Source organism: Notolepis coatsorum, assembly GCF_963971535.1.
Source record: "Notolepis coatsorum genome assembly, chromosome: 3".
Lineage (NCBI taxonomy): Eukaryota > Metazoa > Chordata > Actinopteri > Aulopiformes > Paralepididae > Notolepis > Notolepis coatsorum.
In genome coordinates, this window is record NC_140167.1 from 65,827,736 (window position 1) to 65,852,181 (window position 24,446).

Below are 24,446 nucleotides of genomic sequence, written 5' to 3' on the forward strand. Positions count from 1 at the left end.
TCCATCCCTCTCCATCTCTCCCCTACACTCCATCTCTCCCCTACACTTTCCATCCCTCTCCATCTCTCCCCTACACTCTCCATCTCTCCCCTACACTCTCCATCCCTCCCTACACTCCATCTCTCCCCTACACTTTCCATCCCTCTCCATCTCTCCCCTACACTCTCCATCTTTCCCCTACACTCTCCATCCCTCTCCTACACTCTCCATCCCTCTCCATCTCTCCCCTACACTCTCCATCCCTCCCCTACACGCCCTCTGCTGACTCCCTCCCCTACACTCTCCCTCTCATGACTCCCAACCCTACACACCACCTCTCTCTCCACCCCTCCCCTACTCTCCCTCTCTCTCCTTCCCTCCCCTACACACTCCATCTCTCTCCTACACTCTCTATCTCTCTCCCCTACACTCTCTCTCTCCATCCCTCCCCTACACTCCCTCTGCTGACTCCCTCCGCTACACTCTCCCTCTCATGACTCCCAACCCTACACACCCCCTCTCTCTCCACCCCTCCCCTACTCTCCCTCTCTCTCCTTCCCTCCCCTACACACTCCATCTCTCCCCTACACATATCTGTAATTGAGTCAAAACGAGATCTTTAAAAATTCCAAGTCAAATCAAATCCTAGATTTGGAGATGTGTCACGTTCTCAGTGCTGGACATGATGTTGAATTGCAAGTAACATGCAAGTAACCTTCCTATAAATGTTTACCCATAATGGCCAAATAAAATAGTACAAATAAAAGAACATATTAAAATGCACTCCTCATTCCACACCCTGTTCCACTCCCACTCCACTACACTCAGAACACATGTTGTCCTCTAACTAACAGGTGTATTTGTATTATTTATTGTTTAGAAATATTCTATAAAAATACTTACAATACAACTTGTGAAATTGAGGGGAAAAAGGGTGTTTCTTTACAGATGAAGACCGATAGTAACCTCTCTCCTCTCCCTACATTGCTGATAGCCAATCCCTCTCTATTCACCTCCCGTATACTTTGCTGATGGCTAATAGTGAACTCTCTCTTCACCTCCTCTATACATTGCTGATATGAGTATTTCGTTTATTTGCTTACTTCGTGTATTCTTTCCACATCCATGCTGATGCGTATTATACTGTACTGTTATGGGTATGATTGTCGTTTACCCTGTGCACTCACCAAGACAAATTACAATCAATGTTTCATTGAAATGGTAATAAACTATTGAATCCTGAAAGCTAATAGCCACCTCTCTCTTCACCTCTATAAACTCTCACTCGTCTTTCTCCCCCTCCCTCCCTTCCATCCCTGACTCTATCTCTCCTTTCCTCATCACCACTCCCTCTCCTCCACACCCTGCTATGACAAGTGAAAGGTGATAGTCACCTTGCCCCCCCCCCCCCCCCCCCCCTCCCTCCCCCTGCCAAGTGCCACCCAGCGGGTCCTCTTTTAGAAGTTATTAATCCCCTTGGGGAAATGAGTCCTCTGCATTCTACCCATCCTGGCTATTTAGGAGCAGTGGGCAGCCACACAGTGCGGCACCCGGGGACCAACTCCAGCACCTTGGTCAAGGGCAATATGGCAGGAGTGTATACCGAGCATGCATGTCTTTTTACATTTTTTGTGTGTGGGAGGAAACCAGAGTACCCAGAGGACACCCACGCAAACACAGGGAGAACATGCAAACTCCACACAGAGTTTCCCTCTTTCTGTGAGGCAAACAGTGCCCATCGCGCCTCTCACACAGGGTGGTATATAGAGGGTGGCATCGTTTCATCTTCCTAGGCCTCGGACACACTATGGACTGAGCCTAACGGAGGATCTCAAGAGTATGATTTTACCAAACCGTTACAGAACCACCCAGGGCTTCACTTTTAAAATTTGTGCGCAGGGTTTCTAAACTGTGCCCCCGATTTCATAATCCATACCCATGGATATACATTTTATTTATTTAATTCGTTTATTTGGACGGGACAATGCAAAATTAATGAACACTGTGGAGTGTAAAAATTGCTGGATTTAGCACAAGGCTAATTTCCATCCGTTGTCCCCAAACATAGAAACAGGACTCATAGAAACAGTAAGAAATGTACAAATACATAAAAACAGGACACATAAAAACAGTAAAAAAATTTACAAATACATAACAGCATGTCACATGTGTTCACATGACTGGTTGGACGTCAGCCATTTTTTTAGTAGTTCTAAAAGAAGCAACCTGGGTGGGGCTTTCCCTTATGGAAATGGGGAGACTGTTCCATGTTTGACTGCCTTTTATGGACAGGACGTTTTGGTCAAACGTGGTCAGTGACAGTCTACGTTGGACCATGCAGTCACCTCTGGTGTCTGACCTGGTGCAGAGTCCAGTGTTTCTTTTTTTGTAGATGCATTCCTGTACAGGAGGGGGAGCTAGTCCATGTAGGCATTTGTAGATGAAACAAGAGCTTTTTAAGACTTTGAAACTTTCAAAGCTCAAAAAGCTATATTGTTTCAAAATATTGCAATGGTGGTATGCCAATGGCAAATACCTTGATGGCTCTATGATAAAGCTGTTCGATGTGTTTCATGACAGTGACACCAGCAAATGACCAGTTTGTGAAGCAGTATTCAATATGTGAGAATATCATGCAATGAAGATACGTTTTTGCAGCATCAACTGTTAAAAAAGGCCGGATTTGTCTAAAATTAACTAAATTAAAATTGTGCGTTTCACTTTTTTGACATGTTTCTTAAAGGATAGGTTCGAGTCCAAGATGATGCCGAGGTACTTGAAATGGGAAACCAATTCCAGTCCCCCCCCCCCCAGAAACACATTAGATCTAGTGATTCTGACTGGTCGTTTGCTGAACATCATGCATACAGTTTTTTTTGTATTTAGCAGTAGGCATGAGTTTTGCAACCAGTGTTGGACCTTGTTCATTGCATTTGAGAGGTTACATGAGATCAGGTCAGTTTTTTTTACCATGTACAAAAATGACTGCGTTGTCAGCATACATCTGTACATTGAAGTCAGGGCATATGTCCGGCAGGTCATTGATGTACAGGGAAAACAGCAATGGCCCAAGGATCGATCCCTGCGGCACACCGACTGGATTGTCAAGATAAGGAGATTTGACACAATCAACCATGACACATTGTTTTCCGTTTGTTAGGTAAGACTTAAACCATTGAATTGTATCTGCAGAGAAATTGAAATGAGACAACTTTGCCAAAAGTACTTGATGGTTGACAGTGTCAAATGCCTTTCTAAGATCCAGGAACACAGCACCTACATATGGGTTTTTGTCCAACATATATTTAACCTTTTCAATAAAAACACAGTTTGCCGACTCAGTGGAGTGCTGAGCGCGGAAGCCCTACAGTAGTTTACAGGGCAACGTTTTGGAGTAGGAAGAACTACTGTTAAATTCCTACAAACTGAAAGGTCTGTATAACCGATAAACAACCCCCCCACACTCCCAATTCACCTGAACCTCATCTTGTGATTGTGAGAAGTGGAGATAGGCATACTTCACTTATTTTGAGGTGAACCATTTTTCAGAGGAGCTTGTGAATTTGAATGGGGTTTTGAGGTCACTGGAGGCGGGGCTTTAAAAGGACGTTGGGCTGCTAGCCAGACAGTGCTATCTATATCAATCCCATTAGAATCTGTCACAGTGACAGAGTCAGGTAATAGATATGATGGATATGATAGCTAGGGTTCATCCCTCGGGCACACGCTGAATGGCGCTAAGGGAGATGGATTATATTAAAGAAGGATCACGGGTCAGGTTACATACTTTCAGGTAAATAAATAAAAGTTTCAAATGAACACTCCTACGATAATTAGTGTAAGGGTCCAAGTGTGTGTGTGTACTAAGGTCTCACCTCCACTCTGTGTGATGTAACGGACCCACGGCAGTGCCTGGTAGCCGCTCTTCTCAATGATCTTCAGGTAGCGCACCTACAGAACACATAAGACATGTCACACAAATATACATATTTCTTATTTCATATGCACAGTCAGTCCCTACAGGAATTAGCGTGAGTATTGCATAATGTCAGTTATACTGTACTCAAAGTCGATAAGCTACAGCAGGTGTGTCAAATTACCAAGGGGGGCAGAAATGAAAAATACAGATGATTTTGCAGCCGGACACATAATAACACCTAAAAAAGTGTCTCCGTAGCGTTCACTTATCTTGCGCAGAACCGAATAATACTCTGGCTTTGAGTCAAGTGAAAAGGGATGACTGACAAGCTTAAGGGGTGACAGTGGCTCAGGAGGTAGAGCAGTCGTCTCGTAATCTAGAGGCTCCTGGTTCGATTCCCGCTTATCCCCGGGTATCATGTCGGAGTGTCCTTGAGCAAGAAACTTAACCCCTAACTGCTCCCAATGAGCAGGTTGGCACCTTGCATGGTTGCCTCTGCCGTCTGTGTGTGAATGTGTGAGTGATTGTATGAGTGGGTAAAATGTTAGGAACACAATTGTAAAGCGCTTTGGATAAAAGCGCTATATAAATGCACCATTTACCATTTAAAAGCTAAATGTTTATGGGAGACTGAGGTGCGCTGGATTTCAATCACAGGCCAGGTGAATTGTGGCACGGAATAGGCAACAGGCCAAAATGAATTGATAAGCAAATTCAGTCTGCTAATGAAAATGCCAGGTGGGCCTCGAGTTTATCCCTCAGTTTCACTACTCACGTAGTTACTGTTGTTACTTTGTAGGACAGTGTAGTTCTCTGAGTAGGCGTGTGGCTACAGTGTGACGTGGTGAGAGCTGGTTGCCGTGTGGCTACAGTGTGACGTGGTGAGAGCGTGTGGCTACAGTGAGACGTGGTGAGAGCGTGTTGCTGTGTGGCTACAGTGTGACGTGGTGAGAGCGTGTTGCTGTGTGGCTACAGTGTGACGTGGTGAGAGTGTGTTGCTGTGTGGCTACAGTGTGACGTGGTGAGAGCGTGTTGGTGTGTGGCTACAGTGTGACGTGGTGAGAGCGTGTTGCTGTGTGGCTACAGTGTGACGTGGTGAGAGCTTGTTGCCGTGTGGCTACAGTGTGACGTGGTGAGAGCGTGTTGCTGTGTGGCTACAGTGTGACGTGTTGAGAGCGTGTTGCCGTGTGGCTACAGTGTGACGTGGTGAGAGCGTGTTGCCGTGTGGCTACAGTGTGACGTGGTGAGAGCTTGTTGCCGTGTGGCTACAGTGTGACGTGGTGAGAGCGTGTTGCCGTGTGGCTACAGTGTGACGTGGTGAGAGCGTGTTGCCGTGTGGCTACAGTGTGACGTGGTGAGAGCATGTTGCCGTGTGGCTACAGTGTGACGTGGTGAGAGCTTGTTGCTGTGTGGCTAGAGTGTGACATGGTGAGAGCGTGTTGCCGTGTGGCTACAGTGTGACGTGGTGAGAGCGTGTTGCCGTGTGGCTACAGTGTGACGTGGTGAGAGCGTGTTGCTGTGTGGCTACAGTGTGACGTGGTGAGAGCGTGTTGCTACAGTGTGACGTGGTGAGAGCGTGTTGCTGTGTGGCTACAGTGTGACGTGGTGAGAGCGTGTTGCCGTGTGGCTACAGTGTGACGTGGTGAGAGCGTGTGGCTACAGTGTGACGTGGTGAGAGCGTGTTGCCGTGTGGCTACAGTGTGACATGGTGAGAGCGTGTTGCTGTGTGGCTACAATGTGACGTGGTGAGAGCGTGTTGCTGTGTGGCTACAGTGTGACGTGGTGAGAGCGTGTTGCTGTGTGGCTACAGTGTGACGTGGTGAGAGCGTGTTGCCGTGTGGCTACAGTGTGACGTGGTGAGAGCGTGTTGATCTGTGGCTATAGTGTGACGTGGTGAGAGCATCTTGCTGTGTGGCTACAGTGTGACGTGGTGAGAGCGTGTTGCTGTGTGGCTACAGTGTGACGTGGTGAGAGCGTGTTGCTGTGTGGCTACAGTGTGACGTGGTGAGAGCGTGTTGCTGTGTGTACCTGGATCCCCGATACAGTGAAGTAGGGGATCTCAAAGTTGACTGTGATTGGTCGCTTCCCCTCCAGCTCATCGCTCTCCACACTGGGCAGCCCAAAGTGGGCACGCATCATGTACTCCTTACCACCCTATACAGGAACAGAGACACACACACACACACACACACACACACACACACACACACACACACACACACACACACACACACACACACACACACACACACACACACACACACACACACACACACACACACACACACACACACACACACACACACACACACACACACACACACACACACACACACACACACACACAGAAAAACAGTCCACAAAGTCATTACTACATCTTAAAAACAATTACTTTCTGGGGTTGTCCAAAAAGCCTTTGTAGATGAGATAATTAAGATAAATTGAATTGGTAAATCAGACACACTCCCCAGGCCACAAGGCTGCCACTACAACTGGTGAGCCACTGCCTTCTGTAATTAAGAAATTCAAGAAAAAAATTAATTAAAATCTATTTAGAAAAAAAATTACTAAATCCATTTGGTGAATTTGATCTGTAAATTAGGCACATTTCCCAGGTGTTGGGCAAATCAATACGAGACCACTGCATTGAAAAACAAAATAAAACCTTGTTATTTCAGGCAAACTCAGCTGGCTCCAACGTCTCGTCAAAAGAGAGCAAAGGTTGTTGTTTTTTCACGACGTTGGCAGGTATCCCATGGAGACATAAACAACACCTGAGCTACAGTATAAACACAGGGCTGTTCATCATTCCTCAGACTGGCACATGCACAAAACTATATACAATAGCAACAATAACCCAATTCTACTGTGAAAAAAGCAGAGGTGTAAATAACTGGATGTCTGTAAAGGCTGTTTCTCAGTCTCTCATCACAGAGAAACACTGCTGAATGTTTGCTTCCTCCATCTCTTATCACCCTTTAATAGTTAAACCTCCCCTGAATTTGTTTGAGGGCTTTGAGGACAAATTACTGCGAAAAAATAAAAATTTAAAGTTGTTTCCTGTAAGAATACTACATTTGACGCTGTTGAAAAGGTTGACACAGTGACAGAAGGGCTTCAGAGGCAGCCGCGCAGAGTTTAAATATTGATAGCGATGTGCCCTCACTGCTTCAGAATGTATCCTAGTCATGTAGTGATTTGACACATTTAATAATAACATCCACTTATTGGTAATTTTCTGACAATGGGGGGGGGGGGGGGGGTGTAGAATGAATAAAATATTATTATTATTATTATTATTATTATTATTATTATTATTATTATTATTATTATTATTATTATTATTATTATTATTATTATTATATATGTATACATTGTATTTTGTATAGTATATTGGTAGGAAAGAAAGAAGGAAAGGAGAGGATGTGATGTATGGTAAGCAAGGGAGGCAACGGTTGTGATTGGAGGATCAAGAAAAGAGAGCGGGGTTTGAGCGGGGTTAATAATAGGTCGACAATTCAAAATGACCTAGGTATTCGACTTAGCCTTTAGCACATTGGTTCTCAAACTTGTTCATGTCAACGACCCCCAAATTGACACATAATAGGGCAGGGACCTACATCTGAGAAGATATTTGTTTTTAGATGTGATTTAGTCCAGAATTCTATAACTGTAATAATAATAATAATAATAATAATAATAATAATAATAAACATTATTTGTATAGCACTTTTCATATACAATACAATAATTGCAGCCCAAAGTACTTCACAGCAGTAATGTAAACTTAATGGACATAAAATAGACAGATTCAATAAAATTTGCAGATAATTGACATAAAAAGAGCAATCATTTACATAGAATGAGCAGAGAATTGACTAAATAAAAGCAATGCATGAAGTGCAGACATAAATAGACAACATGCATTGTTGTTGCATCAACTGTATTGACCAGTTGAATTTAAACTATTACTCATGTTGCTGTGGACCCCACTCTGAGAACCACTGCTTTAGCGGAGGTTTTGTTTGTGTCCACTGCATTGATCCAGCCTGCTGATGTGTAGTTTTTGTTCAGTATATTTATATTTATATTCCCAGGGCTTCACTCTCACCCTCCGGGCACTTGTCTTGGCTTTTGTTGTCCTTTTGATTTGACACCATCTTACAACACTTCCCACACCATGATGCCATGCATCCTCTCACTCACATCACTGACAGTCTTTTACACACACCCCCGTTGGTTGACTTGTCTTCATAATGTCTTTATAACAGGGGTGGCAGCGGCTCAGCAGTTGTCTGGTAGTCGGAAGGTTCCCGGTTCGATTCCGGTGTCCTTGAGCGAGACGCTTAACCCCCTAACTGCTCCCGATGAGCATGTGTGCACCTTGCATGGTTTCCTCCGCCGTCGGTGTGAGTGAGTGAGTGGGTAAATGTGAGTCATAAGTTGTAAAGTGCTTTGGATAAAAGCCCTATATAAATGCAGTCCATTTACCATTCTCTCTCGTTGTTCCTTGAAACCACACTCTGACTTGACTTGATGTTCCACTTGAAAGAATAGCCCTGTTTTTCAATGTGTACATAATGTAAATATCTGAGGACAGCATCTACTCAGACGGATCTATAGATCTTAAAAGTAGCTGGCAGCCAGTGTGTGTGTTTGCACGGTACTACATGGTACTACAGGGCACTACATGGCACTACAGGGTACTACATGGTACTACATGGTACTACATGGCACTACAGGGTACTACAGGGTACTACATGGCACTACAGGGTACTACATGGTACTACATGGCACTACAGGGTACTACATGTCTGCTCTTTTGCAGCACCACAAACATGGGAACTCTCTAACTCCTCCCCCTCCCCCCCCCCCCCCCCCATCTCTCTGAGTGCCCGTTTCTTAGCGCTGACTAAGGTGATGGATGCCTCGGGGTCTTGGCCAAGACTGCAGTGACTGCTCTACATGCACCACCGAGGCCTTGGATCAGTTATCTACCGTCGTCTGTCCGTGGTCCTGTCAACTGATTAACAGTATTAACAGACTGTTAACAGATTAACAGTCAACGCGGTTTCATTGCTGGGTTAAGTACTTCTATTCTATTCACATAATATGCTTACTTCATATATCTACTCCATTCACATATATGCTTACCACTTGTATCTATTGCTATGTCCGGCCATCACAATCACATGAGCTGTCTAACGCCTGTCCCGTCTCCCTGTCCCCCTGTGAGTTGCCGTCCTGGAGTGCTGACCGGAGTGTCGGACGTCCCGTGATGAAGGCCGGGAGGTTGCGACCCCCTCTGTGTGCCCCCCTGTCTCCGGAGGTCTCATAGTGGTGACCGGAGTGCCGGACGTCCCGCGATGATGTCGGGGAGTTCGCGACCCTCTCTGCGCCGCCCCCTATCCCCCTGTCTCCGGCTGTCCCTGAGCAATGACCGGAGTGTTGAATGTCCCGTGATTAAGAGGGGGAGGACGCGACCCTCTCTGCGCCGCCCCTGTGCCTCAAATAGATTCGCTATCAGCTCTATCTTCAATCTTTCAAAATGTTCAGTTGCTATCGCTATCAGCTCTATCTTTAATCTTTCAAAATGTTCAGTTGCTATTGCATGCACTCATCTGTGTTTCACTACACACTTGAGTGCATGCTTACCAACTGTCCATCTGCAACACTACTATCACCGACATCTAAGAAGGGAGATCCCCCCTTGAATGGCCCTTCTAAGGTTTCTCTCCTCCACACTGCCTGTGGAGCATTTTTACCTATTGTTAGGTTTTAGTGAGTTTTTCCTTACCTTCGCGTGGGGTATATCTGGGAGTGCTTGCATTCTTTCATTTATTTGCATTTATTTTACATTTGTTGGACCTTATGGTGTCCTTGTTCTGTTCTTGACTTAGTTATGTTTTCTTCTTGACTTGTTTAAAGAAGACCTGTACAGCCCATGGGGACATTAACGTGTGTTGTTGGGCCTTATAAATAAATTTGATTTGATTTTGATTTGGTAGACAGTGGGGGAGCAGCAGGCAGGGTGTTTAGAGATAGGGCCATGGCTGGTCGGCTAGAGGGGAGTTAATATCAACAGAGGAGTCGTTGCTATGGGGAAGAGATAGAGAAAAGGGCGTTAAAGTGTGTCAGAGGTGACAGGAGCGCAATGGCGTCGTGTCACTTAGTAACAAGAGAAGGGGCGTGGCTACAGGGATGGCCACGGTTGCTAGGGGAAAGATGTGATAGCTGCGAGAGCTCTTCCGGGTTTAGTCAGACTAGGAAACGAAGCTGAGACATATAGACGTGGACAGAGATACAGAGCACTAGCTAGAGGGTGGTGGGAGGGGCCTCCCCTCCCCTCTCCTAGGCCTCGAGGTAGCGAGCCTCGGCTAACAGGGAAGGCTTTTGGGTTAACGACTAGGCCTCAACCACCATCGGACTAATAGCAGAAGAGACGGTAGAGATAATGAATTCAATAGACCTTCAAAGACCTTTCAGAACGGTTTCCATCTTGTACAGAGTATGTTTATGGGAATAAACATAACGTTCCAAGGAAAGGTATCCTGTTTCCAGTGTGTCTTTAATTCTTTTGAGACGAATGTATCAACGGGGGAAGATATCGTGTATCAGCTAGTACGAGGAGAAAGAGATAAACACAACGCAGAAACTTCACAGAGCCACAGGTGATGAGGTGATTACTGGCTGAGGACCCGATTATCTTACACACTGCACTGACTGAGCTGACTCTGTACTCACAGGGAACGACTTGATGTTCCACTGACTCTGAGCTGACTCTGTACTCACAGGGAACGACTTGATGTTCCACTGACTCTGAGCTGACTCTGTACTCACAGGGAACGACTTGATGTTCCACCGACTCCGAGCTGACTCTGTACTCACAGGGAACGACTTGATGTTCCACTGACTCTGAGCTGACTCTGTACTCACAGGGAAAGACTCGATGTTCCACTGACTCTGAGCTGACTCTGTACTCACAGGGAACGACTTGATGTTCCACTGACTCTGAGCTGACTCTGTACTCACAGGGAAAGACTCGATGTTCCACTGACTCTGAGCTGACTCTGTACTCACAGGGAACGACTCGATGTTCCACTGACTCTGAGCTGACTCTGTACTCACAGGGAACAACTTGATGTTCCACTGACTCTGAGCTGACTCTGTACTCACAGGGAACGACTCGATGTTCCACTGACTCTGAGCTGACTCTGTACTCACAGGGAACGACTTGATGTTCCACTGACTCTGAGCTGACTCTGTACTCACAGGGAACGACTCGATGTTCCACTGACTCTGAGCTGACTCTGTACTCACAGGGAACGACTCGATGTTCCACTGACTCTGAGCTGACTCTGTACTCACAGGGAAAGACTCGATGTTCCACTGACTCTGAGCTGACTCTGTACTCACAGGGAACGACTTGATGTTCCACTGACTCTGAGCTGACTCTGTACTCACAGGGAAAGACTCGATGTTCCACTGACTCTGAGCTGACTCTGTACTCACAGGGAAAGACTTGATGTTCCACTGACTCTGAGCTGACTCTGTACTCACAGGGAAAGACTTGATGATCCACTGACTCTGAGCTGACTCTGTACTCACAGGGAAAGACTCGATGTTCCACTGACTCTGAGCTGACTCTGTACTCACAGGGAAAGACTTGATGTTCCACTGCACAACGCTCTTCTCCGGGACCCACTTGGCGTTACCGGTGCTGGTCTTGAACTTGGGCGAGTCGGCGTCGCTGGGCACCGGCACCAGGATGGAAACGTTGTTGGCGGTGGAGCGGCTTTTGAATTGACTCCGAGCCTGAGGAGAGAGAGGGGCGAGAGAGAGAGGTCACAGGGTGAAAGGTTAGCCACCCAGAAGGCGTGCTGAGGCAAGCACCAAGATGTGGCACGGCTAGTATAATCAATGTGGCTGATTTATTGCACTTGTGGGGAATTCTTCTGATTGAGTTTCAGCTACCCGCACTCTGATTGGACGGGTAATGAGGGGGGGGGGGGGTGACATTAATCTTAACATAAAAATAATATGCAATATTAAAGTCATTAACAATAGACTTTAGAGTAGAGGAAGCAAGGTCCTCATGCAGCGAGGTGATTTTGGTCAAATAGATCAGGTGGATAGAAATCTACTTATCCTACAATGAAAACCATGATGGAAGTCAATTCTCTTCAATAGTCCAAAATTGAAAAATAAATTAATCGTTCGGCATTAGAAGTTTGTTACATTCAGTCTATTTAATAGCTGACAATGAATGCATAACAGATTAATTCCATTCTGAATCCATTTAATTTAAAGTGTATTGGCTAGAGCTGCCGCGGCATTGATGTTTTCCTTACCGCACACATTTGCAAAATATTTCCTACCGCCGCGGTTATTACCGCACGCACAAAAAATTAAAAAAAAAAGTTTGAATGCATTTTTTTTTAGTAGTAGTCTACTCTTTATAGCATATAGCCTGCCTCTAGTCTAAATGTCTATCTTTAGAGGATGACTTTGCAGCATGAATATTGTTTGGGATTCGGCAAGCACGCATTAGTTATTGAAAGTGAAACACGGATTCGAAGTTTCCCCTCTGGTCGTGCGCAGTTCACTCGGTGTCGCGGGCAGGGGTGGTTACCCCTAACCCCCCCGACCCTTTCTTATTATTATTACTATAAAGTTACTACTTTATAATAAAGGCATTCGTTTTGTGGCATTAACATTATATTAGTTATACGTTCAATAACATCAGCGTATTTACCGGACCATAGCAAGGCAAGCAATACTCTATTCATATCTCAGTTCCTTTCCTTGCTCAGAGCGTGCTGAGTTGTCCCATTCTGCGGTCTGTTAATAAAGTTTTCAATCAGACAAGTGTATAGAACGAAGGGCTTTTATTATAACATTCGTTGCAGACAGTAAAATCATTATGTCTCGTTTAGTACTCCTGAGGAGCGATGGTAGTCCACTCCGGCGGAGAGTTAAAGCTAACGTTATTAGCCGTGTTGTGATGAGCTGACATTCAGGACGTAAAAAACTAATATGCGCTTGCCGATTGGTGGTAACACACTGCATGACGCTACAACGTGTGACGCGTCTCTCTTCTGACCAATCAGTGGTCTGCAATGTTTCACGTGACTTTTCTGGTACCCAATAGGGTCGCTTGGAACCTCGATAGAGGAGTAGGGTATATCTGCAGAGCCGCAAGCCCAACGAGAGGAGGGTAATTTATTATTATTATTATAAAAAACAGCGGTGACGCGGTATTCAGCCTACTCTGCGGTGGCCGCGATGTAACAGCGATACCGCGGTAATGCGGTAATCGCGGCAGCTCTAGTATTGGCCCCCAGGCCTGATGCATGAGCTCCAGTGGTTGGGACAGCAGGATGCACCGTGAGGAATCACATGGCTCCAGAGGGCCACCATCTTTATGCACATGGCCTTGTGCTCACACTGCAGTTATTTAAAGCCTATATACATTTCACTGCTTAGATAAGAGGATGCGTGCCTGCTCTCCAGTGATGGGCAGTGTGTGTGTGTGTGTGTGTGTGTGTGTGTGTGAGAGAGAGAGAGATGGACAGACAGAGAGAGAGTCTGTCTGTGTGTGTGTGTGTGCGTGTGTGTGTGTGTGTGTGTGTGTGTGTGTGCGTGCATGCATGCCTGTATGTGTGTGCATGTGTGTGTGTGTGTGTCTGCCTGTATGTATAGTATGTGTGTGTGCATGTGTGTCTGCCTGTGTGTGTGTGTGTGTGTGTGTGTGTGTGTGTGTGTGTGTGTGTGTGTGTGTGTGTGTGTGTGTGTGTGTGCGCGTGCGTGCGTGAGGAGGTTAGAGAAGGGTCTGTAGAAGGACAGGATGAGGGCTATGACAGCACTCTGGCTGCAAGTGTGTTTGAGTTATCATTAACTTGACCTTGTCATGGTAGACTGAAGGAAAAGTGTGTGTGTGTGTGTGTGTGTGTGTGTGTGTGTGTGCGATTGTGTTTATTTATACCTGTGTTTCTGTGTGTGTGTGTGTGTGTGTGTGTGTGCGCGTGTGTCAGTCATCATTACCTTCACTTTGATCTCCACGCGGCTATGAGAGAACTTCTCAATCACACTCTCAATCCATATGAGAGGTTTCACCTGTCAGAACAGAAGCCACAAGGTCAGAGATCAGGCCTGAGTGACATCACTAATAGATCACCGAGTGACATCACTAATAGATCACTGAGTGACATCAAGATTAGTAAAATCTTGGAAAGAGCAGTGGCCGCCCAACTCCAACAATACATGTCCAACCATTAGCTTTATGAGCCTTTTCAATCCGGCTTCAGAACTCACCACAGCACAGAGACCGCCCTCATCAAAATCACCAACGACCTCGGTTCAGTTCAGTTCAGTTATTCTTTATTTCGGGCTTTGGACACATAACAGCGGTCATTCCATAAATCGCCAACGTTTTACCAGCTGCTATTGCAGCATTGTCCAATTGTCCGAAATGGGCTAGGGAGAAGCAGGCTTGTTGGGCCCTACCCCTGAAGACTTACGTTTCATTTTTTTAATTATTATTATTTTCATTTACATACATACATAGTACATACATATAGTACACATTACAGTACACACATATAGTACACATTACAGTATAGTATACCCCCTGCAGTATATAATAGTATATAGTACATAATAGTGTATACAGCACATATATAATGTGATATGAGATATATAGTACATGATATATACAATATAATATAGTACCATAATATAATAGTATATACTGCAAATATAGTTCAATATAATATACAAATTAATTATAATATGATTATTATAATTATAACGACCTCCTCCTTGCAGCTGACTCTGGCCATATTAGCATCCTCATCCTCCTGGACCTTTCTGCAGCCTTCGATACAGTTTCCCATACCATCCTCCTCAACCGCCTATCCGACAACCTCGGCATCACTGGCTCAGCACTCTCCTGGTTTCAATCCTACCTCACCACCCGGACACAGTTTATCACCATCGGCGATTCACCCGCACCAAACCCTGGCAGCACATCACCTCCACTGGCTCCCCAATCCCCCTCAAATCCTGCATCACCTACAAAACCCTCCTGCTCACTTACAAACCCCTCCACACTCTGGCAACTCAGTACCTCACTGACGTCCTCCACCCCTACACTCAGTCACGGTCCCTGCGATCCACAGACACTGGTCAGCTCTCCATTCCCGAACCAGAGTGTGGACCTTTGGGGACAGAGCTTTCAGCGTGGCAGCTCCCACCCTCTGGAACGCCCTTTAAAAAAAATCCTCAAAACCCACCTCTTCAACTTGGCCTTTAACCCCCAATTTGCCACTTTGTATGTTGCGTCTGTCCCCTATGTTTGTTACTTTTATTATTATTATTATTATTATTATTATCACTAATAGATCACTGAGTGACATCACTAATAGATCACTGAGTGACATCACAGTAGAGATAGGGAGGGGAACAAATAATACTGTTCAGGAATTAAGAAGAAAAAAAAGGAGAGAGATAGTATCAAATTAAATCAGCAGAACAGTCAGTGTTTTTGACACTGTGTGCGTATAGTATGTCTATGTGAGTGAGTGTATGTGTGCAGTGCATGTGTGTCTCTCTCTCTCTATGTGTGTGTGTGTGTCTATCTCTATTTGTGTCTTTATCTGTGTGTGTGTGTGTGTGTGTGTCTCTCTCTCTCTCTATGTCTGTGTGTGTGTCTATCTCTGTGTGTATCTCTTATCTATGTGTGTGTGTGTGTGTGTGTGTGTGTGTGTGTGTGTGTGTGTGTGTGTGTGTGTGTGTGTGTGTGTGTGTGTGTGTGTGTGTGTGTGTGTGCATGTCTGCCTGTGTGTGTGTGGGGAAATTGTGTGTCTGTCTCACGGTGGTATTTAGACGGTAGGACATCAGTTCACTCTCTCCATCAGGAGGGATGAAGGAGATGGTTCTGTCGTTCTCGAAGCGAGACAGACGGACACACTGATGGAACTTCACATCCTCCAGCTCTACCGCCTTACTCTTCTCTCCTAGTACACACACGCACACAAAACACACACACACACGTTGAGATTAATACATATCTTGTATATAGTATCTTTTATTGAATGGTGTGTAACATATTAAATTAAATACATATCTTGTATACAGTATCTTTTATTGAATGGCGTGTAACATGCTAGATTAAATACATATCTTGTATACAGTATCTTTCATTGAATGGCATGCAACATGCAATGAGGTACAAGACACACACATACAGGCAGACACACAATTTACACAACACACACACACACAGCTTTAGACAAAATAACAGGTAAAATATCATCTGCCTCCATTTATTTCAAATCCCTCAATCATCAAAACTAGCTCTTGAACACAGACAAACACACCTACACACTCAGAGAATATATGTTGCATTCCAGTGCAACAAAGTAAAAGATCCATTACCTCTTGTTCATGAATTAAGTAGTTTACAAAGACCTCAACCCATCACAGCTGCCAGAGGACAGGTCTGCTAGACTAACGCCTGTAGGTCTGCAGTCGCTTTCACACCTATAGTTATGGTAGACTCTGGGGTGAAGTTGCAACATTGTTGCATTTTACATTTGGTTTGGTTAGCTTTCACACTTTGTCAAGCGCACCAAACTTGCTAAATAAAAGCCATGCGATCCCGCAGCTCATCTTTTTATTGGCCATAATCCCAACCTGCCAACATTATGCTGTGAAAAGGTGGCTTCAAACTTGAAGGAATATTTTCTTTCATTTTGGTAGTTTTGTCCTCATTCATTTTCGTCTGAGGCTGACTGCGCACAAGCACTGAGGAGATAGTTTACTCTGGGTTGCCAGGATGTGATATCCGTGATGCAAACACCCTGACATCTTTTAAATCAGCCCTCAAAACTAGGGATGGGTACCGAATTCGGTACTTTTGAGGTACCGAACCGAAACACGTCGGTACTACCGAGTATCGATTCAATCTTTTTCTTTTTCATGTCAACGTTCACACGCACAATATATGCTTACCTAGGATTTGACTTGATTCAACAACAAAGCAGTCGGAGCAATGGCAAGCCGAAAACGGTCGAAATTGTAGTTATTTGAAGTTTGGATAATTTTTTTCACGACTGAGGTAGGTACTGGTAAATAAAAAATGTTGAGACTAAAGTACCGAAAAAAGGTACCGCTGGGTACCGGTATCGATTCACAGGTACCGGTACCGTATCGGTTCAAATGTGAAAGGTACCCATCCCTACTCAAAACCCACCTTTTCAATCTTGCTTTTGACCTCCAATTCTGTCGGTTTTATTTTATTTTTGTATTATTTTTGTTCCGTTTTGTTCTGTTTTTTTGTTTTGCCATGTAAAGCGTCTTTGAGCACCTGAAAAAGCGCTATATAAAATAGATGTATTATTATTATTATTATTATTATTATTATTATTATTATTATTATTATTATGTGCAGGAATAATTACACGTAATGTATGAAGGGGATACAACGGTTTATCAATCGAATCTGGCAACTCATATCCCCATACAAGGTCAAATTAATTAATGTCACGAATCACAATACAACTTAATTTTTAACTTTTTTGGTAAACGGGAGATTATATTGTTACACAGAATCTTGTGATCTCCCGAATCCAGCTGCATCGCAAGATAAGAGATAATATACTGTATGTGGAAGAAGAAATGATGTCATCTCACTGCCAATTCACTGTCAGTAATTAGGCACCAGTGTCTAGACTACTGTCACCTGAATCATGCATGCAAGGTGTTCTGAAGGATCAGATTAAACCGAATATATATATTTATTTATATATATATATTTAATTGTATTTGTATATCCCCTGATATCCCTTGTATATTCCTTGTACAATATGCATTGAATATCCCTTCTAGTCTACTGAACATCCCATAATAGTCTCCATTCTACCATTGGACGAGACCTTGGTGCCAGGTCGCCATACCCCTCAGACCAGGTTCAATCGTACCGCTCAACATGTATGGACAAGTCCTAGTTCCGCGTAGGAATATGTCTACCGCACCACTAATGGTACTATTTGTTCATAGTGCGTATATATACTGCGCTATTAAAGTAGAGCTTTCTTTTAGTCCAGTTCCTTACCCTCCAACAGAGTGACAGACGCAAAAGCCTCCCCGCGAACCACGTGTGGGCAGTAAGGCCAATTCGGCCCAGTATCGGCATTGAGACATCGTGTATATTAATATTTGAATAGTCATATTTGGCACTATATCGTCGAGTTGGACGTATTCTATTAAGCTAATAATAGTCTATTCATATGTAGTGCCTTGTGCGGTAAGAGTTCTATAGTAATCAGCACCCCCATCGTTTCGGGCATCAGCTGGACGCTTATCCAGGGTGGTTGACCCCACGTGAAGCTGCACCCGAGGAGCTCCAGGCCAAAGAGCGAGTGGACCTGTATATTGGATTATTCTACCGACGACGGCTAGCCTTCCACGGCTTGGATTATGCTTTGAGTACTTTGATTATTCTATGGATAAAGGCCAACACTGCGGTGTGTTGGAAATACCCCCCCCGGAGAGGACGACAGGTGAGAAGACACTCTACACGACGAGGTCGCCTCACGTCTCTCCATCGTGGACCGGAGGACGCCGGCCACAGAGAGTCCAACTGCTTTCATCTGTGGATCGAGGATCGCTGGGCACCGGGTCGCACGACTGTGGGCTCTCCCAGGATACCCTCGGCCAGACGGGATACAGCCAGACTCTACCCCCCCCCCTCCAGCTGTCCTACAAGCAGTCGGAACCTTCCCTTAGTGTATCCAGCTATATAATCATTCAAGTATCATTGCTATTGTTCCCTAAATATTCCAGGTTGTATATTTGCTTCCTGCGCAATCAGAGATTGGACATTCGATATTGATCTACCTACGAATACTCATTTGCCATAAAAGTGCATACTATTTCAAATCATGAATGTAATTAAGTGATCGTTGTACATACCTTTTGCTATGTATTATTATTAAACGCAGACTTTCGACTTGGTACATTTGTGTTGGATCCGTTTCATCAGGTGGGAGTGTTTATCATAATTATTTATACCTAGTACTGGGTGGCCAGAGTCTAAAGTACAAGAGGTAGTGGTAGTAAGTATCATATCTAACAATACAGTCAGGGAATTGTACCCCTCAGTTACACAAGGTATTTGTTTAGTATCGCAACATTATTCGGCAATTTCTAATTTACCAGCTGTGAAAATAATAATGTATGATGATGAAAAATCACACATTTGGAAATATATGGGGAATGTCAAAAAAACTGCCCAATCAGCTTCATGAAATGCAAGATTGTTCAGGTATTTTCCTGCCTTTGGTCTGGTTTGCATTCACACCTCAAACGAACCGCACCAGGGTTCACTTGCAACCGAACCGAGACCCACGTTTTCAGGCGGACCAGAGTTCGCTCATTTGGTCTGCACCATAGTTGGAATGAGCTTTCACTAAGGTTGGGTACCGAACTCAGTATTTTTAAGGGTACCGACCGAATTACATCGATACTACTACTACTACTACCACTGATTCACGCTAGATCAATCGGTACGAAATGTCGGTACCTTTACATGTTTAGTATAATAATGTAATATACTAGAGGGAGCCCTTTCCACAAATATTACCGTCTTGGAGTTTGACAATATGTATATATTTAAAAACATAATACATTACAATACATTATTTTGTGTGGTGTGTTACAACAAAATAACCAAATGTAAATAAATAACAATGTTGAAATTGAGACGTTTGGACTTGGGAGAGAGAGTTAAGTACCGGAAAAAGGTACCGTTGGTACTGAATTTCAGGTACTGGTATCGGTTCAAATGTGAACGGTACCCAACCCTAGCTTTCACACCACACAAAACCAGCCGGACTATCAGGGGAAATTACCCAGGCTTCGATTACAGCAGACCCAAGAGCTCAGGTGTGAAAGTGACCTGAATGTGCGACTGAATGGTTGAATGTGAGGCACAAGTTGTAAAGCGCTTCGGATGAAAGCGCTATATAAATGCAGTCCATTTCCCATTGTTTGGTCAAATGAACCCACACGTGAGCAGTCAGGAGAAACCTCTTAAGTCAAAGTAGACTTTTGTAGTGAAATGTGTTCTCCAAGATAATGACTTATCACATTTTTCACAAAAGTAGCATTCCTACTTTTCTTTGATATTATGACCTCGCCCAGTGCTTACGTCCGCAAGTCGCCCGCGGTCAAATTGTTTAAGAACAGGTTTACTATAGAAGCTAACAGTTATAGTATCTCTTAGACTAATAGTAACATTTCTTTGTTTAAAAAAGTGTCTGAAGTGTACTACAACAGGCCCAGAATATAGTGCAGGAGGCATTAGAGAGTGGCACTGTTACCACGGCTCCACCTCTAGTCAGCCGTAGAACGCTCACCGGTTCAGGGCTGAGGTATTGGAAACGTGCTGTAATGACTGTGGGTACTTTGGGCCTTCAATTTAAATCCCCCAAACCATTCAAGCAGCCATTCAAAGTGTAGCCTCCGTCCTGAATACATTACCTGATAAAGCCCACACACAATAGAGACCATCTATCTTACCTCACAAAGGATGTGTCTGCTTTTTATTCATTTATTTCTTCTCAGTAGATTTAATCATTATACTACACAGAACTTCTTTCAAATGACGCCTGCCAAGGAATTCTCCAGACCACATCCCAGGGGTAAGGACACATCATTAGCGAAGCGAGCAGCAGGCGGAGTGCTGAAATACCACATCTGCTATATATTCCAAGCAAACAAATGCAGGTATCTGTTTTTTTTTTGCAGATAATATTTATTTATCAAGGACTGATTCGAAAAATAATGTTTCCATCCCTCGTCTATGGCGGAATACACAGCCTCGCAAGTAGAGACATCATAGATATGATAATGTGAGTAGACTACGTGTTCAACTCAGAAGTAGCTTCTATCCCCAGGCCATCAGGCTGCTAAACGAACAATGAATGAACACTACACAACAACAACCACCAAACACACATAGCACACACATCCACACGCACACACTCACTTTAAACAAACACACTGTAGCACCCACTCCACACACTTTATAGCACACACCCACTTTAAACAAACACACTGTAGCACCCACTCCCCACACTTTATATTTATGGATGAAGGATTGCACTACAACTCGTACACCTTACTGTAAATTGTACCTAAAATTGTACCTCATCCCATTTCTGCTTTGCACTAGATAGTACTGTACATTAGTACACTGCATAGTATTGTGTATTGTATATTATATGGTAACTCAGAACATTGTACATATGTCTATACCGAACACTGTGACCTCATTTTCTTCTTCTAAATTCATGCTATATTATGTTATTATGTTATTTGATACTATCTTGTCTAGCACAGTCTCTGGAGCGTAACAGTAAGAAGCATTTTGTATGAAAGTATTCTGTACTTCTGTATGACAACTATTAAAGAACTTGAACTTGAACTTGAACTTGAACATGGGTGGAGTGGCTGTTTCACCGAGAGCTGTGTGTTCAGCTGGACCAAGTGTCCCGTTTCTCTTTCACTGTAGAATAACAAGAGAGCAGACGTGTTGGAAACAGCTGTAATGATTCCTCCGCTCAACACCAGGTCTCCACTTACAGTATACATGCATTTTGAGCACTTTTTTTTTTAGCTCATGTGTGTCCATGGTCAAGGTTGTTAAAAGTGTCTGGCGAGATCAAATCCGGCGGACTTCCAACAAGTTCAAATATTTTACATTTTGTTCAAACATTTTAGCCCTGGTTTGGTCTGAGAGGGAAGGATGGAGAAGAGGTTGGAACAGAAGAGGACACATCAGAGATATGATGAGTCACATGCTCCTCATATTCCTTCCCCTCACTCTTTTACCCCCCTCACCCCATCACCTCATACCCTCTCCCTCTAGCCCCCTCACCCCTACCCCATCACTCTCTCACCCCTACCCCCTCACTCTTTCACCCCCCTCACCCCATCACCTCTCCCTCTAGCCCCCTCACCCCTACCCCATCACTCTCTCACCCCTACCCCCTCACTCTCTCACCCCCCTCACCCCCTACCCTCCCCCCCCCCCCACCATCTAGCCCTCTCACCCCTACACCCTCATAACCTCTACCCCCTCACTCTCTACCCTCCTAACCTCTACCCCCTCACCCTCTAGCCCTCTCACCCCTACCCCCTCACCTAGGGCTGGGCGATATAACGATAACGATAATTATCATGATATATTTTAATAATCGATATCGAAAAAAAAAAATATCAAAGAAAAAAAAATCGCTTATTATTATATATATATATATTTTTGTACCTACAACAGGGCAGAGACAGTGGACAGACTTGTCTTTCTTGCCTGCAACTTAAAGTAATGGCTTTGCTTGTCCAAATGACAATACTGACCAAATTGAGATTTATTTTTCTCTTGTCCATTTATTTTGTTTGCTTTCTAATTTAAAATACAGTTTGAAACCGTCTGTACACAGTAGGCTATGTTACTTTCGCTTTCAAACCAGCTGCAGCCTGAGAACTGGAGTGTGAGGGGATGTAACACTAAAGATGGCGGCAACGACAAAGAATTGCTGCAAAATAAACATACATCTGTTGTTTTAAAAAAAATATATATATATATATATATGTTTTATACTTATAACAATATCGATAATATCGAATATCGAGTGATATGATATTGTTATCGATATCGTTATCGCAATATCATTTTTGGCCATATCGCACAGCCCTACCCTCACATAACCTCTACCCCCTCACTCTCTACCCTCCTAACCTCTACCCCCTCACCCTCTCATAACCTCTACCCCCTCACCCTCTACCCTCCTACCCTCCTAACCTCTACCCCCTCACCCTCTACCCTCCTAACCCCTCACCCTCTACCCCCTCACCCTCTACCCCCTCACCCTCTACCCTCCTAACCTCTACCCCCTCTCTCTCTACCCTCCTAACCTCTCCCTCACCCTCTACCCTCTACCCTCCTAACCTCTACCCCCTTACCCTCTACCCTCCTAACCTCTACCCCCTTGGCTCCATTCCATTTAAACTACTGGTAGCCTTTACTTAAACGTTTGTCCTTACAGAATAATTATTCAGGCACTCGTGTGCAAAGCAGAGAGATCAGCACCTTACAACAGCACCTTTACCCTCTGGACCGATCTCAAACCACGCCCATTTGATCCTCCAATCACAACTGTTGCTGCCCAAACAAAGTTTGTCCGAGGGAAGCAACAGCTGAGGATCAATAAAAGAGGGAAGGGTTTGTGATAGATCGATCGATTCTGGATTAACATTCCCCTACTTTATGTCACTCATGCAGGGATTGAACACATTTGAAAACAGCCTTAAAAAGTGGACATATCGCTTGTAAGATACAATAAATCAGACACTCCTCATACATACGTGTGTGTGTGTATTCTGCTCACATAACCTGAATGGATTGGTTCCATTCAGCCACTACTTGAGTCTGGTGTTAATGTGTCTGCTGGTAAATGGGGAGAGCTGAGGTGTTGAAAGCTGCTGTAATGACTGTGAGGCGGTGGGCTTTCACCTAAATCCCCATTCAAGAGGCTGACCAAGCCTAAACCCAGTCTGCTCCAAATGCTACCCCCTTGAGCCTGCTAAGTTCAGTGCATGAGTGTGTGTGTGTGTGTGTGTGTGTGTGTGTGTGTGTGTGTGTGTGTGTGTGTGTGTTGGAGTGTACTGTGTGTACATGCTTGCAAACATTCATCCACTCTGAATGATTACAATGTGTGTGTGTGCGTGTGTGTGTGCGTGCACATGCGTGTGTGCATGTGTATGTGTGTGTGACATTTGTGTTGAGAGAAGCCTCTACTGATGTGATTGTTGAGACTGCTGAGGTCAGGTCCACGGAGATCACAAGACCTAATGCCAGGTAGGAAAGTCCTTTAGTGCTGCCCATCACACTCTCTCTCACACACCCACACACACACAAACAAACAAACAAACAGCGAGAGAGAGAGAGACAGGCAGACAGAGACCAAGCGAGAGAGACACACACAGGCATGAGAGTACATATGTACACGCACAGACACACACATTCAATGTAATGCATAGTGTACATGCTATACAGAGGCACAAGCTAATTAATGGCATGTGAGTACACACACACACACACCATACATCTTCATCAGGAAGGGACAGGAAGAAAAGGTCACACAGCACACACTCCATCTACAGACCCTGAGGGGATGAAGAGAGTGTAAGTGTATAAGTGTGTGTGTGTGGAGAGAGAGAGAGAGAGAGAGAGAGAGAGAGAGAGAGAGAGAGAGAGAGAGAGAGAGAGAGAGAGAGAAAATGGTGTATAGAGGCATAATGTGTGTGTGTGTGGGGGGGGAGGGCGTAGAGAATCATGTGTGTATCTGCGTGTGTGTGAATGGAAAGAGAGAGAGAGAGGTGATATCAAACAAGCTGTTGCTCTTTGATTTACAGGCGCCACTCTTACCCATTTAAATACTTAAATACTAAATATGACTTTCCTCTGCTTTATTGTCTACGG

The 24,446-nt window shown here is 44.4% G+C and overlaps 1 protein-coding gene across 1 annotated transcript in view; it reads right to left on the reverse strand.

The window, feature by feature from the left end:
* ap1m3 (adaptor related protein complex 1 subunit mu 3) overlaps positions 1–24,446 on the reverse strand; it is a 112,578-nt gene that overhangs the window by 4,939 nt on the left and 83,193 nt on the right. Inside the window, exons 7-11 of the mRNA XM_084310026.1 lie at positions 15,773–15,915; positions 13,943–14,014; positions 11,555–11,713; positions 5,927–6,052; positions 3,855–3,930 (exon numbers count right to left, since the gene is read on the reverse strand). Of these exons, the coding sequence (XP_084166152.1) occupies positions 3,855–3,930; positions 5,927–6,052; positions 11,555–11,713; positions 13,943–14,014; positions 15,773–15,915 (576 nt within the window). The remainder of the gene's footprint in view (positions 1–3,854; positions 3,931–5,926; positions 6,053–11,554; positions 11,714–13,942; positions 14,015–15,772; positions 15,916–24,446) is intronic.